The sequence below is a fragment of the Mycteria americana genome, chromosome 16, assembly GCF_035582795.1.
Source record: "Mycteria americana isolate JAX WOST 10 ecotype Jacksonville Zoo and Gardens chromosome 16, USCA_MyAme_1.0, whole genome shotgun sequence".
NCBI lineage: Eukaryota > Metazoa > Chordata > Aves > Ciconiiformes > Ciconiidae > Mycteria > Mycteria americana.
The window spans coordinates 6,811,158-6,826,558 of NC_134380.1; the positions used below are offsets into that span (position 1 = coordinate 6,811,158).

General features: G+C 41.9%; 1 protein-coding gene across 4 annotated transcripts; it reads left to right on the forward strand.

Moving 5' to 3' along the window:
- The first annotated feature begins 2,105 nt into the window (after positions 1 to 2,105).
- SUMO2 (small ubiquitin like modifier 2) lies at positions 2,106 to 9,617 on the forward strand. 4 transcript variants are annotated; one of them, XM_075518625.1, is made up of 4 exons: positions 2,106 to 2,329; positions 4,020 to 4,151; positions 7,309 to 7,380; positions 7,535 to 7,585. In XM_075518625.1, the coding sequence occupies exons 1-4, from the start codon at positions 2,309 to 2,311 to the stop codon at positions 7,568 to 7,570; spliced, it is 261 nt and encodes an 86-aa protein (XP_075374740.1). In that variant the 5' UTR covers positions 2,106 to 2,308; the 3' UTR covers positions 7,571 to 7,585. The 4 variants fall into 4 exon arrangements, with proteins under 4 accessions (XP_075374740.1, XP_075374741.1, XP_075374737.1 ...); XM_075518626.1 differs by lacking the exon at positions 7,535 to 7,585 and adding an exon at positions 8,525 to 9,032 and having other exon boundaries at positions 2,107 to 2,329; XM_075518622.1 differs by lacking the exon at positions 7,535 to 7,585 and adding an exon at positions 8,947 to 9,617 and having other exon boundaries at positions 2,112 to 2,329.
- The last annotated feature ends 5,784 nt before the right edge of the window (positions 9,618 to 15,401 follow it).

Consider the following 15,401-nt stretch of genomic DNA (forward strand, 5'->3'; position numbering starts at 1 on the left):
ATAGTCCTGCTTCTTAGTGGTGATAATGGACTTCAGAAGGTCCAAATGGCATTGCCCATTGCTCTTCAGAGCTAAAAGAAAAGATGAAGGGAGATTGTAGGAGACTGATACACAGTCAGACTGTGCAAGGAGGATCTGTACAGAAGCATGTTGTTTTCTCTAGCCACAGGTGCTTCTTGCCTCACAGTAGCTTAAATAAATAAAAAAATAATAACATGAGTAATTAAATGCAAGGAAAACAGGCAGGATAGACTAATTGGAACAGTCTTTTGATGATAAATCAAGGAAAATGACACAGGTAGGAGTGGAAACTACAGCTCAAAGGAGTATCAGTTTGCGTCTCAGATACAATTTAAAACAGCATCTCAGTTGCCTTCCTGGGTCAGACTGAGCTCTTCCAGTGCCTCTGATTTTTCCAGAACTGACTCATAAAGACTCTTGAGGAGGAGTAAAATACTAAAACTAAAAGGTTCTATGAGATTTTAGATGAGATTTAATCTTTCAGAGTACTGAAGCAGAGGGAAAATTTTACAATATATGGGAGCCTAGTCTACAAGGAGACGGTAAAAGACTTCACTGCCTGTGTTTTGTAGAACCTCAGCTGGCTGCACGGGCCATCTTCACTGCCTCAGGAAGGGTTGTGGCTGTGTTATTTTCTCAGCTGTGGACTCGGGTAAAGGTTCAGCTTCAGCTTCCCGTCTTCTTCTTCAATTTCCAGACAATTGCAATAAAACAAAAAACTCCCCATGAGTCCACGCTCAGAAGGGAGGTACCGGGATGTGAAGTAATGTGACAAAAGGCAGAGGAGGGGGATCAGAATCCACAGTAAGAAGCAGTCTGTATTTGCTCATAAGTTAAGCTTCTCTTCAGCTTGTATTTCACTACTTGAGTAGTTTATTCTGGACAAATCCCGTCTTGTAACTTCCCTGAAATGGTGCAGGAGGTGCGTTATATGCAGGCCTGGATTTTGTCATGCCAGGAGCAGAGGATGTGCGTGACCATATGGCCACCTCTGCGTCATCATCCAGAGTGTATTCACCACACAGAGCAGCACCTGGTAAATCCATCCCTGAAGTATTTACAGGGGTCATTTTTGTGGTGTGTCTTTTCCACCTGTGTGCTGTAGAGAAACAGTTGACAAATGATGGCGGCAGGTGTAATGCTGACGAAAAAAGCCTCAGAAATTGTTTTGTGGGAACCTGTTCAGTGAACTCCCTGGAGTTACTGAGAATTTCCTCCTCCCCACCATTGGAATGAACTTGATCACATCATTAGTAGTATATCCTCTTATTTATGCATTATAATTTTTGAGGTGCTGCATCATGTCCTTAGCCTGTTGAAGAATATAAGTAAACCTTGACTACAATTGTTTTAATTATATTCAAGATGCAATTTTCAGATGCAGCAGAGAAGCACAGGGGGTCTCGGTTCCCTCTGCAGAAACTACATGCGTTTCAGGGCAAACTCACGCCTCGCCTTCCTCAGGAGGAAGGCTGGGGATCTTGGAAGCGCAGCGGATGGCTTTCAAACCTCACAGCCTGTATCACTGTCATCCGTAAAACAGCGAGGGCCATGAGTAGTGGGGAAAAATGTGTCAGGCTTGAGGAGGCCCAAGAGGAGGACAACACAGAGGCATCATCCGTGGGGGAGCATCAAGGAACGGTGCCGGTGGGGGCAGCGCAGCAGGCCCAAGAGCGAAGGCAGCCAGCAGGGCCCCTGGGTGAGGTGCCAAGGGGGTGGCAGCACTGAGGGGGCCCTGAAGAGGCCGGGCTGGGGAGCGCGAAGCTGGTGGGCCGGGGCAGGCGGCAGAGGACCCTTCCCAGGCGGTGGGGAAGGGCGCTGGGCGCCGCGGCCCGGCGGCCATTTTGAGGAGGACAATACCCGCCGCACGGCAGGGCCCGCTGCGCCCGGCGGGCGGGCGGGGCGGGGCGCGCGCACGCAGCGCGGGCAGCGGCCAGGGCGCGCGCACGCTCCACCTCCCGTCGCCGCGTTATGTAACGGCCGGGGCGCGCGCGCGCTCCCTCCCCCCGGCCTGTCCCCGCCCCGTCCCCGCCCCCCCCGTCCGCCGGGGCCCAATGGGCGGCGGGGCCGCGCCGGGGGGGGGGGTGGGAGAGAGCCCGGCGGACGGGGCGGGCGCGCGCACGCACGGGGGCAAGGCGCGGCCCCGCGGCAGTGCGTGCGCGCTCCCTTCCCCCCCCCGCCTTCCCCTCTCTCTCTCTCTCTCTCTCCTCTCTTCTCCGCCGCGCTCGGTCGTTTCTTCCCCCCCTTTGTGAGGCGCTCGGAGTGGCCCGGACATCGCTGACTCGCCATGGCCGACGAGAAGCCCAAGGTGAGGCAGGCGCCCTCCCGCCCCCTCCGCCTCCCTCCCTCGCTCCCGCCGCCTCACTTCGCCCCTCAGGCGGCGGCGGGAGGCCAGGCCCCAGCCGCGGGCCCGGCCCCGGCCCGACCAGCCAACGGCCTCGGCTCCGCCGCGCCGGCTTTGCGCGCCATTTTCCTGCGCACCCAGGCCGCGGCCGCCTTCCCGCCCCGCCGGGGGAGGGGGGCCGGGGCCGCAGCCTCCCGGGGCGGGCGGAGGATCCCCGGGGAGGGCGGCGGGGAAAGGGGGGGGCCGAGGGGGGCGAATCCGGACTCCCTTCCCGCCCTCCTCAGGGAGAGAGGCAGGTCCGGAGGCGGTTGCTGCCGTTGCCTTCCTCCTCCTCCTCCTCCTCCTCGCGGGGCCGGATCCGGCCTCCCCTGCGTGGCTGGCGGTGGCTCGGGCGCAGCATCCCCGCTCGTAACCAGCCTTTCGCTGGGGCACTTGCCAGCCCCTTCCCATACGGTGCTGGCAGCAGCGCACCGGGGCCTTTCCGCCGCAGGAGGGGCGGGCGGGCATCGCTTCCTGCCCCTTTTGTGCTGCCTCTCGCCCCAGCTCCCCTGGCCGCGGGCGGGGCCGCCCGGGGGGGCTCCTGCGGGCGGAGGGGAGCCGCGTGGAGCTTCGCCTTTCAACGGCAGGAATTAGAAAACAACCACAGCGAAAAAACCCACAGCCAGCGAACGCCGCGCTGCCGCCGGATTTTTTTTTTTTCTCTTTTTCTCGCCCCCCGCCTTTTTAAACTGAGTTTGAAGGCGCCGGGAGATAATAAACGGCGGCGGGGCGGTGTGCCGGGGCCTGGAGCGCGGCGTGCGGGGATCTGTCACATGGCGGGGACCCGCACCCTGGCCGGGGCCATCCGACACCCTCGCCGTTTCTCGGGCCTCGGGCCGCTTCTCCAAAGAAAACAAAGATGCAAATGCTGCCGGGCACCTCAGGAGCGGGCGCTGCCTAGGGTCTGGGTGGCGTTGAATCTTCTCTTTGCCTCTCCGCGATACTCTGGATCAGAACACGACCAATGGAGTTGAAAGTTGGTTTTCTGCAATTTCTGCGTGTGGCTTCTAATGGAAGCGAGAGGATCGGACTGCTTCTTAAGGAGGGTTTTTTCTTAAACGTTTTCTGAAGGAGAAAGATTAGTTCTTTTCAGATTTTGTCACCTTTTCAAATACAGTCCTTTAAAGTATCTTGACGTTTTCTTCAGAAGTACCTCAACTGATAGGAAAAAGTTTGAGATACAGTAGGAAAGAGACTTGCTAGTGGTTGAGATCATAGTTATGACATAAATAATTTTATTCCTTTGATTGGGAACAGTAGTGTTGCGTATTATTGTGCCCTTGATAGAAGTAACTTTTTAAAAAAATTTATTGTAAAACAAATGGCCTAGTAACTCTTCATTGCTACTTTGCATGTTAACCAATCTCAAGAATGACAACTAATACTAGTAGGGTTTGGGGTTTTTTTGTGTGTGTGTCTGTGGCTCCCCCTACCCCCCCAAATAAAAAGTACTGACCTTTATTTCCTAATTCAAAGTTTCAAGTTGGTAAACAGCTATAATATCTTTATTTCCTCCTTTTTAATGACCTGTTGCACTTTGGTAAAATGTTAACTTCTTGTTTCATACCTTATAAAAAAGTATTGGTTTTTTTTTTTTCTTTTATTTCCTGAACAGGAAGGAGTGAAGACTGAAAACAATGACCACATTAATCTGAAGGTGGCAGGGCAAGATGGGTCTGTGGTGCAGTTTAAGATTAAGAGGCATACACCACTTAGTAAACTAATGAAAGCCTATTGTGAACGACAGGTATGGTTCTTGTATGATCATCAGGAGAACCGGTGTCTGGGGGAGAGGTGATCTCCATAGAGATAGATGAAGACAGTAAAGTCTTAAAACTATGTAAATATGCAAAATGATAAAGACTTAACAGAAACGAATTGTATTGTGGAAAGTGTATTGTTCTTAGGATCTGTTATAGAGTGGACTGAGAGGGTTATGATGGGAAATGGGTAGAATAAAGATCTGTTGTTATTTTTGTGAAATCTGCATTATAGATGTAGGCTGTTGGGAGGCAACTGTTACTCTTCTGCTCAAAAATATCAGTTTGGAAAAGGGAGGACTGGAACTTGCAGTATGAACTTAGGTTAGAGAGTTGAGTGATAATCAGAGGTATTTATAACTGAGTGACTTCTTGGTCTGGCCATAGACTTCTGATTTATTAGCATAGTATTACTGTATTGAGATGAGAGAATATCAATGAGTATTTCAGGGTTTGAAAGTGTCTAATGTTTAGCTTGAGAAGAAGATTGTACATTTAATGATGAGCTTTGTTTTTTTCTCTAGTGGCCTAGTTGTCAAATGAATCCTCTGAGGGACAAAAAAAAAAAGTATTTTGCTACGGTAGTGGCAACTGCAGCCAACCTACTAGGTTGCAGGCAGCTATTGCAAGTTTTAAAAATGCGTCTATAAGAGTAATGCTATTTAACACTTTCTTCTGAAGCTTTTGATAAGGAAAATTTTGTCCATGATTTTTTAATGACTGTCTGCCTTTAAAAAGTTCCATCTCTACAAAAATGTTTGGAATTGGGGAAGGTTGTTTTTAAACACAAATATTCAGTGATACCATCAAATACAATAAAATCAGTATAAAACATTGAGGTAACTATTTCACCACCAAGAAAACCAAACTCTAATTCACATACAGAGTGGTAAAACCTCTGGTTACCCTCTGCCACAATAGGATAGTGATAAGAATAAAGACAGGGAAAATCAGCTTTTACTGAACATGTGAATATGTTCTTGTATGGGTGTTCTGGGGATAAATTAATGAATGTTTGAAGCTGTGAGCTCATTTTTCCTACCTCTGTCATACAAACTCATGTTATATTATGCAAATCACTGTGTATTGCTTTTTCCAAACATAAAGTGCAGTTATATCTGTCTTTTTGGGAGTGTGAGGACTGGTTAATTGTCTGTAAAGTCCTGGGAAAGATGATTTTAGAAGTACCATTCGTACTTCAGTTACTTGGAAACAAAGAAAAGTAAGATTCTAAAACTTTTCACCTAAGTTTCTACTCTGCTTAAAAAACAAAACAAAACCAAACAACACAAAATCAGCAAAACCCCCCAGGTGTCAATTGGAGGGAAAAAAAAATCTTTAGAATAGGAGACATTTTTTCTGATTTTGGTTTTAAGCTAATAGGTACCCAAAGGATATTTCTGTGGAGATGGACTTGTCTTTAAATTTTATTTCTTAGGTGCTTACTTCTCGAACTTTGTTTAAAAGCATTTGTTCTGTGTGTTTCTAAAAGTTAGATTTTTTTGGTGTTCCTAACTAGACATACCCAATCTTAAAATCCTTAAGCTGTGGACTTGAGATTTAATTTTGGAGAGGTGGAAGCTGCATATAGTTGAGAATTCAGCAGCTTTAAAGAATGAAAATCATGTGTTGCATGTAGTTGACCTAAAATGGAAGTAACTAAACTTTGAATAATATGTTTAGAAGATTAAGACTATTTGTGATTATTGTAAATGGGGAAAAAATCATCCATGGAACACTTAATTTTTTGTGGATACTAATCTCACTAAGGTACAGGTTTTTTTCAATATGTTTTCAGCTAGCATTTATTCAGCTCAAAGTTGTCAGGAACCTTCAAAAAACCAACACTTTTGGAATAAGAAATACATATTTTAAGAAACACGATGTCGGAGAAAACGGCTCAAACCAAATGTTACTGTGCAAAAATGTGTTGCTGCCATGATGCTTAGCCACATGGTTTTCTTAAACAAGGTGATATTCTGAGTGAATACTGTGGAATCTTAGTCACGCTAGAGAAGGCATTTTTCTGTGAACTATAAAGCCTTGCCAAAAAGTTTACTCGTGTTCTTTATTAAAATATTTTCCCTCACAAATCAACTTCTCAAAAATAATTACTACATTAAGTTTTCTTTTGTGTGTTACATATGCTCTTGCATGGCTAAATGAAGGCTTCTTTCCTAATTCAGAGATGCCAAAGCAGCACCGTGCAATACTTTGGATTTCCTTCAAAACCAACTAGACTTCTTGTATTTTTAGATACTCTGTAGAGGGGGTAGGTAGAGCTGGGAAAGAAATAGACACCAAGGTTCTTGGTTCTGGTTGTACCCTCAAACTTAATTCATCTTCCTTTGCAGAATGTAGTGTGCTGTAGACTACTTTTGAAAACTAACTTGTGAATTTGAAGCTTATGTTATTAGCAGAAGGGATTGTTGCTCTTTAGTTATCTTTTTGAATGTGGTGGCTGAAGGGAGAATGAGAAGTAGTCTTCTGGGTATGGAAGAGGTCAGCAAAATGACTATTGTGTGGTAGAAATGCTAATAAATACTATTCAGTGCTTTCTGGAAGTAGAAGAGTCCTTTAGTTTTTTTCAAAGTTCCAGCTGTGCATGGAAAAACTTTGTTTCATTGATTTCTTGTTAATAGGAATTCAAGGTCAGAAAGTTCCCATTGGCTACTCTTTGCTGCTGCACTTATAGATGGTGGTTGCATTTCTGGAAAAAATATTTTAGAATACCTTTCCTTTTGGGCAAGATAAAAAGGAGTATTGAATATTACTGTTTGACATTTGTTATCCAAAATGTTGCATCTAATTTTTAAGTGAATTATTATTAAAAAGCACTATAAAGATCTTTGCCTTTGGGGTGAGACTTGTGTACTAGAAATTGCTTTAACTTACAGTCAGTGGGGGCACTGTTGCTTCTCTTAGTTATTGGACACAATGCAATTTTTAATACAAAACAGATTGCAAGGTTTGCAGTGAATTGCCTTAAAGTCAGTGTATGAGGGGAGTAAGGAAACTATATAATGCATTATGAATGGTGGCTTTTAATGGTCATGCTGCAATTCCAGTGACAAGTTCAAGAGAAAACTAGTGAGTACTTTTACACCAGACTTACTTCCCTTTGTGTTTCTTCTCTTTGCCCAGGGGTTGTCAATGAGGCAAATCAGATTCCGGTTCGATGGGCAGCCAATTAATGAAACAGACACACCTGCACAGGTAAGTAACAGAAGCAAGACTGAAGAACTGTGTTTGAAATTTGCTTCAGGAGTTGATGCTTCTGTTTCATATAAAATACTTGTGTAATTGTATATATTAGTGATAGAACTTGATGGGTTTTTACCATTATTTTGGTATAACTAGTTTAGAATTATTGGAAATGGAATCTAAAACTTCTTCAGTGTTTTGAATAAGTCTGTATCACTGTAGTAATAAAGTAAGAAAATGAAGTACAGTGTACAGATGGTGAGTCTTGTAAAACTGTCACTTTATTGAGTGATGGCTCCAAGATAAGAATTGGTAAGTTAAGAATTGAGTTTTTCCTGAAGCAATGGATTCTTTTTTTGTAAAACCTTGCCAGGATTTTATCAGAGATCTTGTTTGCAAACTTGCATTTGTAATACAAAAAGTAATTTTCTGTTGTTTATAATTTGAAGCTCTATTTCAGTGGCATAAAATTAATGAATACTGTGAAGTTTGGGTTGTCCGTTTGTAACTGGTTAAAACGAAGGCCATTCCAAGAACAGAATGGTTCACTGTGACTCTTGAGTATTTTTTTGTACTGCTCCACATAGCTATGTTTAATCAGCCTTTCCAAGTGATACAGTTTTATATGCTTTTCAGAACCACTTGTTGGGAAATAAGGGACTCTTGTTTTTAGAAGGTTTATAGTAGATCTGTATTTTCTAAGCAGTTGCTCCAAAGAACGTGCCTCTTACGGCCACAATCTATGCAAGTTTTTAACTTGGAATACTGATAATTGAGGCAACAGGGTGCTTTTCTCTCCATCCATGTTATGCCGAAGCTAAGGATCAGTCTATTTATAGCTGCAGTAAATGCCATAGACCAGTTTGATTTCCTGGAGCAGAAATTGAGACTGTTTAGAAATATAACTTACATTAGTTATAGCAACTCCTTCAATTTCGGTACAGGTTTTGTCAGTAGGTAACATTAACATCCCGGGAATATCAACTGAAAAAATTATGGTGAAAAAATAATTATATTAATGAAGTATTGCTGTTCCTCACTGGCAGTTTGTTACATTGTTGACATGTAAAGTGTTTTTAATTTTTTTGTGCTTGCTGATGCTCAGTTTTACTGCCTGGTTGGGCTAGGGGCCTTAATTATAGTCTGCTTTCTTTAGTGCTGTAGCTGAAGCCATTTGCACATTTGAATGACAGCAGCAAAGTGGAATTGTGGCAATGTTCTGAGGTAAACTGAGGAAGTAAGTGGGAGAAAGAAGATGCAATGGCAAAGCAGGCAACAGAATTAAAATATTATGAATGCAGATCTTTTCCATAGGAGTCATACAATGCACCCTGAAGTTACATATTAGAATTCATTCTAGGACAACAGCTATCAAATAGCAATTTTTTTCCCCTCATGCAATTTCTTTGAGTTAGTGAAGTAGGTTAAATGTACAACGTGATGATGACGGAGGGGAGCGGGGCTGGTCTGGTTAAGTTGCAGAAAAAGTAAACGTGAAGATAGGAAATATAAGAACAACCCAGCCTATAGTAGATATCCGAGAAGAGTTGAAAGCCTTTTTTCTCTTTTCTGCTACAGTTGGAAATGGAGGATGAAGATACAATTGATGTGTTCCAGCAGCAAACAGGAGGAGTTTATTAAAAAAAAAAACACACACAGAAAAAGAACCTGCTACTTTCCTCTCCAGAACTGTGCTCCCACAGGCAACACATTCACAATTAGAAAAATGAGACTTGGTTCAGCCACATCCTGACTACTGCAGTATAGTTTTCCTCTCTTCTCTCTCTGATTTTTTTTTTCCTATTCCTTATATTGTACATAACGTAACTGGTGTATGTGCACAGACATAATGCATATTTTTTTTAACTAAATGGCCAATGGTATGTTTTGATCAACATTTAATGGAGATGGGGTGGGAAAACAAACTGGTTCTGTGAAAATGCCCTTTTCTCCGTTAGTGGCATGCTCCTTCTACTTTTATCTTTATATTCCAGTAAGTTATTTTGCTCTCACTGTTTAAAAACAAAAACCTTGCATACCTTGTTTGATTGGAGAATTTCAATGTTTTTCTTTTATCATTGTAAAACCAAGGACAATTTTATAACTTTTTTGTACGTAGCTGTTACATGTAGAGCAATCTCTGTCTAAGTAGGGGTAAATTACTCTGGAAAAAAAAAAAAATGATCCTAGATAGTTTTCCCTTCAAGTAAAGCGTCTTGTTGTTTAAATAAACTTCTTGTTTAAAATAACCAGTTTTCTTTATTTTTCTGTGGAGTAATAGTACTCAGCACTTGTATTTCTTTCTATGCAGCGCTTCACGCTTCTCAATTCTCAACTTTCTATGCGGTAAGTAAGCATAATCCCCCTTTTACAGTCAGAAGACACTTGGAAAATGAAAGGCTTCCCTGAGACCTCTCAGTCAGTCAGTAGTTGAACTGGAAATAGAAGTCAGTGCTCTCTTAATTTTTTTTTTTGTGTATGTTCTGCTAAGCCAAAAATGTTTGATGAGGCAAACTGCAAAATACTGGACTACTTACTGATGCCTTTGGTTTGAGCTCTTTTTGTCAGTCTTTAATAGAAGCATCAATATTGTTACAGTAGCTTATTTAAAACTCTGTATTTGAATGCTTTCTGATGTAAACATTAAGTTTAAAAGAGCAAATAATTTCATTAACCATTCAGTTTACCATGGTATGGAATGGGAGATGCTTGGAAATGTAAAGCAAAAATAAAAAATTGAGTTCTATTTTTGAGTGTATTTAGCTATGGTGGTGTAGATTCCAAGCTCTGCTTTACTGTTGTCGTTTTCCTGCTTGAAAGAGGAAGAGGTTTGAAGTACTGAAGGGAGCTAGTGACAATGATGTTTTTCATGGGTATCTTCCACAAGGCTCTTGTTCTGGAGTTCTGTCACGAGGAAGTTTAGAGGTTGCGGTGAAATCCATGGATGTTTGTGAAAGACTATGTACCTGTCTACTCAGCAGCCCCAAAGTGTTCTCTGATGTCCTAGGAATGTTCTAATATTTTGTAGTGTTTGCAGCAAGTTAATGCTCTTTTAGGTATTAACTTGTTAGCAGAGCTCGCTTTTTGGTGGTAGTTTTTGTAATGGTTAATTCAAGAAGTGATTATTACATGCTAGGCCTGTGCTTGCTGGATCTGGAAATTCTTTTACTTTGTGGCAAAATGATGGGTCTGTGCATTTAGTTGATGGACAATGATCTATTTGACTTCTGTCACTATTTTAACACATTTGATATTACATTAATTGCATCTAATGGAGATTAAGAAAAATAGCATCTGTTTTCGCAGTTGCTTTTGACTACGTAGCTGAAGAATGAAATGTACTGTATGCCATTGTTTTACTTCTAGGACATTCTACTGTTAAGCAGATTATTTCTTACTCTGGTATGTATCTTGTAGACTTCTGTGGTATATTGCAAGGTTAGAATTCCCTATTGTGAAATGTTTTCATATCCAAACCCACAAAGGCGTGGAAAAAACTTATTTGGAAAAAAAAAAAAAGGGAGTGGGGGAATATATTTCAACACCTTTCATAGGTTATATATGGAATACATTGCTCTTTGGCTTTAGGATCTCTGGTTTCAACCTGGCTAGACTGCTGATAACAGTGTATAAAATTCTTTGAACTTGATGTCATGCCAAGATTTTTCCCAGGAGAAAGCTGTCTTTATCTTATTTGGCCAAAAAAGATGTTTGGACTTGCATTAGTTTCTGAAGAAAGGGTGAGGTCTCCTTAAATACAGCGCTTTTTCAGCCCAACTTAAGACTGTGAGGCTCAAAACTCCCTGTTGTATCTTGCCTGCTATTTTTTCTTTCCTGAGGCAATATAAGTCAAGTGACAGGTACTGAACAGCATGCTTTCAAAAACAATGTCTTAATTTCCTGAATTAGTAGAGTGGTACTTCATCTGTCATGAACTTCTGTGCAGGATTCTTGTAACATAATGTTCCGTTAACAAAACGAGACCATTTAACATGAATTTTGATTAGCTTACCAAAATTCCCCTGTACAAAAATGAAAAACATAGGCTTTTGTACCTTTGAATGGATGTGACAGCTTTGGGAATACTCCTTAATTCAACATAAATTGAAATTTCCTCTAGTATTTAGCAACAGGCTATTAAAAAAAATGGAGAGGCAGATCACCTACATTTCTTCATTTCTAACATCTTTCTGCTATTCACCTGAGCTTGCTCCTCATATTTCTGAAATATTTCCTGTAATAGTGCTGAATGGTGTTTATGCAAGATGGTGACTGCAATCAAAAACTGATAAAATGGTCTTTCCTGGGAGATGTTTCCTTGATTAGATAAAAATCAAGAAACTTTCAGAGTTCCTTAAGAGCTTCAAACAGTTAATTTCCATTAGTTTAGCAAACTGTTAAAAGGACTGGCACATTCTGATACATATTTGTGTACATAGCAATGCAGAAATACTAACCTGGTTTTTTTTAAACTAATTTTTTAGAACTCTTCTTGCATGGTCTTGCACATACTCTCCTTACAACAGAACTTGTTGCTTGTCAGTACTGTTCCTCTGCTGCTGAGAGAATTTACCTGTTGATTCCTGTTTGCTGGGACCTAGGTGGTTTTGCTGTGACTTCATCTTCACTAAGCTACTGCTAGGGGTGATGATTCGGAAGTGGTATGAAGTACAGGGATATAAACAATTTGGATCAAATTATTTGGAGTTCACTTAGCTGTTTGGCCTGGCTTGAGTTGTAACAGTTCTCGTGTTTATGCTAGTAGTCTAATGGACTACTGGCAGTCCAAATGTCGGAGGATAAAGGAAAACTGGGCGAAGAGGTCTTGTCACACTAGTTGTGGGGTAAGCTTTTCATGTTTATTAAACAGCTGACAACATTCAAGAGCCTGGGCAAATTATGTTATTACCCACAATGCTCAAATAATGTATTCTAAAGTGATTGCCATGCAATTTAGTTAGTATTCCTCTCATGGTTTTTAAATGAAAAAGAATGGAGTAAGTCATAATTGGATACAATACTCTAGCAAGTTCTTGTGGATGGTAAGACCTTGCCTTTAACATATACTGGGTCTTCAGTCCCTCAAACAGTTTCAGTGGTGGAATGGACTCTACCAGTTATTTAAAAAGATGTAACCAAAATTGTTTGTTTCAGGCACCTAAAGTAAGCCGTTTTTATTCATGTGCGGGGGGGGGGGATAATGACAGATTGAAAGCACAGCTGGTTTTGGTGGGACCCTTATTTCACACCTGAAAATCAGTGCCTTAGTGTATCTGCACAGTGGGGATAATACCCATTTAATAGGGCTCTTGTGAGGATCAATATTAAGTGGGCTGAGATGCTGGTTCAAAAGGGGTTCTGGGAGTGCAAGGCTTTTCTGAAATGGAATATGCTAAACTGCCAAGAGTGTAAGGAAATACTGCAAGCGGTAATGTGAGAGAGTCTTGTACTGGCATATGGAGGTGTTCACAACAAAAGGAAAATCCCTGAAGTAGTACTAAGATAATTGCTCCTGCCAAGGTAACTACAATACCAAAACAGATGCAGCGTCTCTGCAAAGGTTATGGTCAAAGCCAGAATATTTTCTTGCAAGAATATTGCCTTCTAGTACCATCACTTTGTTACTTCTGAGGCAGACAATGTAATGTATGTGCTGTCATTTTGTCTGTTGGGTACTGGTTCTATTGTGACCGTTACTGCAACATTAATGAAAAGGTATAATGTGACTGGCTCAAAGAAGTAATACTTTCTATGTTTCACCCAGTTGGAAAGAATTGAATTTCTAAGGAATAGCAATTTGTTTTCAAAGCTAAAAATGAAAAACTAGATGCTTCCTTGATCATCGTGAATTAAATTGAAAGTGAACAATAAATTGAAAGATTTTTATTAGAATTTAGATTGTGGCCACTTCTCAGTACGCTTGTGTCAGCTGGTGTGATGGACTGTTGTGGAGTAATAAAAGACAATCTAAAAACATTTAAATAACTTATATTACCACTGTAATACATTTCATTCTCTGTATTATTGAGGTTTGTTCATTCTGGCTGTTAACCAGTTGCCAAACTGAATGTGTTCTGATAGTGAATAATTTAATCCTCTAATTTATCTTGGTTTTTGTACTTAATGTCAGAATGAATTGGTAGTACAGCACTTATCCCTGGGGGTTAGGATGTAGGAGTGTGAGGATAAATAGGAGATGGAAGACTGGATTTTGATCCCTGTTTGCAGTTTTTGGTTTCTTCACTAGTAGCATGGGACTAATGGTCTTACTCTTACATGGAGATGTTGGGAGGCCCAGCTGGTGTTTATGAAATGGTTTGAGTCCCTTCTAGGGGAAGAGTTTTCCTCTCCTCCTGAAGAATTTCAGCTTGTGTGGGAGGGATCAAGTAGGGCTGGTGGTGCCATGAAAGAAGTGGCTCGCTGTCAGCAGAGATCCCAGAAGTAATGAGGGTCCATGGGGTGCTGTAGAAAGACAACATAAGTGTCTTGAGTCGGCGAGGAGCTGCAGTGGGAATGGGGACGATGGGAAGAGCTGTAGGTTTTGACAATTATTTAATCCTGATATGAGGATGACTTTGGAGCCCTGGGGAATGACTTGGGCTGTGAAAGGCCAAATAAGTAGTAAATAGATTGTTGCTCCTTAGGAAAGGAATATTCTCTGGGGGGACATGGATGCAAAGGACACCCTTTGTGATGAATTTTGTGCTGGTTTTGGTGGCTTAGATCCCCCCCCTTTCAACATCGAGTCCGTAGATCTCATTAAAGCACATCTGATGCCCTGCAAGGGCTCTTGAAGGATCACTTGATAAGAAAACTTCACAGTTAAGCAAACTTGAACAAGACAAAAGTGGAATGAAAGGGGCTCTTTGAGGACTCTGTCAGGACACTGACTTCCCCTTCCTGTGATGCTTGTCTGTTTGGTTTTTTTTTTTTTTCCTCCCCACTAAGGAACAATGCTTTGGAGTACACTGCCAGACTTGGTAATGCCGGATGCCCAGCCAAGAACAGCAGCATGAATTGGCCACTCTGCTTTTTATGTTGTTCAGAAGTACATCTCTGCAGCTTTGAGAGGAGTCTGGACGCTGTGATTCAAGCCTCCTTCCCAAACAGTAACTTACTGTTACGAACTTTACCTGAAGATGTAGAGAGGCACCAAAGCAACTTTCACAATTCCTGCAAACTACAGCATCTGCTCAGTAGGACAAACCGTTGAATCTGTAGGATACCAGTCTTCCACTGAACTTCTACCATGTGGAAGTCTTTGACAGCTGCAAATCCAGCTGTAACAAGGATTATTTATTGGCTGATGCTTACTTTTTACCTTCAGCTGTGAATGAATTGGGGGAAGAAGAGAAGACAAGACTGAGTCAAAACCTCTTTTTTGTACGAGGTGCTTGGAATAAAGAAAGTGCTTTGTGACTGCCAGAAATAGCAGAGACTGGTGTGAAGAAGAGACCCTTGGTCACGGGAGGATGACCAAGCTGAGGCTTTTCTCAAACCAATGGTATCTCTCCTTGCCTAACCCTTGCATTTCCTGGAGTCTTGTTCAGGCTTCCAGATGCTTTTTGCATTCATTCCCAGTTGAATTTCAACAACAGGTGGAATTGTTTGGTGTCTGAGTTTTTCAAACAGCTGCTGAGAATTGTTCTGGTCAAATGTAATCATCCTGGGAAGGAGTGTAAAGCCCAGTGTCTCTAGCCATCTTCATAAACCTCTTCATATTGTTATGGGTAAATAATCAGCAAAGCAGCTTTTACTTAAAGACTATCCTGCAGTCAGGAGTGTCTGAGGGATCAGCGGGGTCCCTTGGAAATATTGAAGGTTTAGGATTTTAAAGCTGCATGTTAAAACTAGCTTTGTCAGAGGGAACGGGTTTTTCTTCATCTTGACTTTAAAAAATGGCTCCATATGTCTCAGGGGTGCAAATTTAACAGTCAAATCCTGTGGGTTTGAATAAAAAGCATTTAAATGACAATACTTTTGAAAGTTCCTGAGAGAGCAGATGCTTACCTGTATGCAAGTATGTATCATTT

Coding starts and splice junctions, on each gene's coding strand:
- SUMO2 (XM_075518622.1), top strand. CDS start 2,309: ATGGCCGACGAGAAGCCCAAG. Junction 2,330..4,019: donor TGGCCGACGAGAAGCCCAAG/GTGAGGCAGGCG, acceptor TTTCCTGAACAG/GAAGGAGTGAAGACTGAAAA. Junction 4,152..7,308: donor AAGCCTATTGTGAACGACAG/GTATGGTTCTTG, acceptor CTCTTTGCCCAG/GGGTTGTCAATGAGGCAAAT.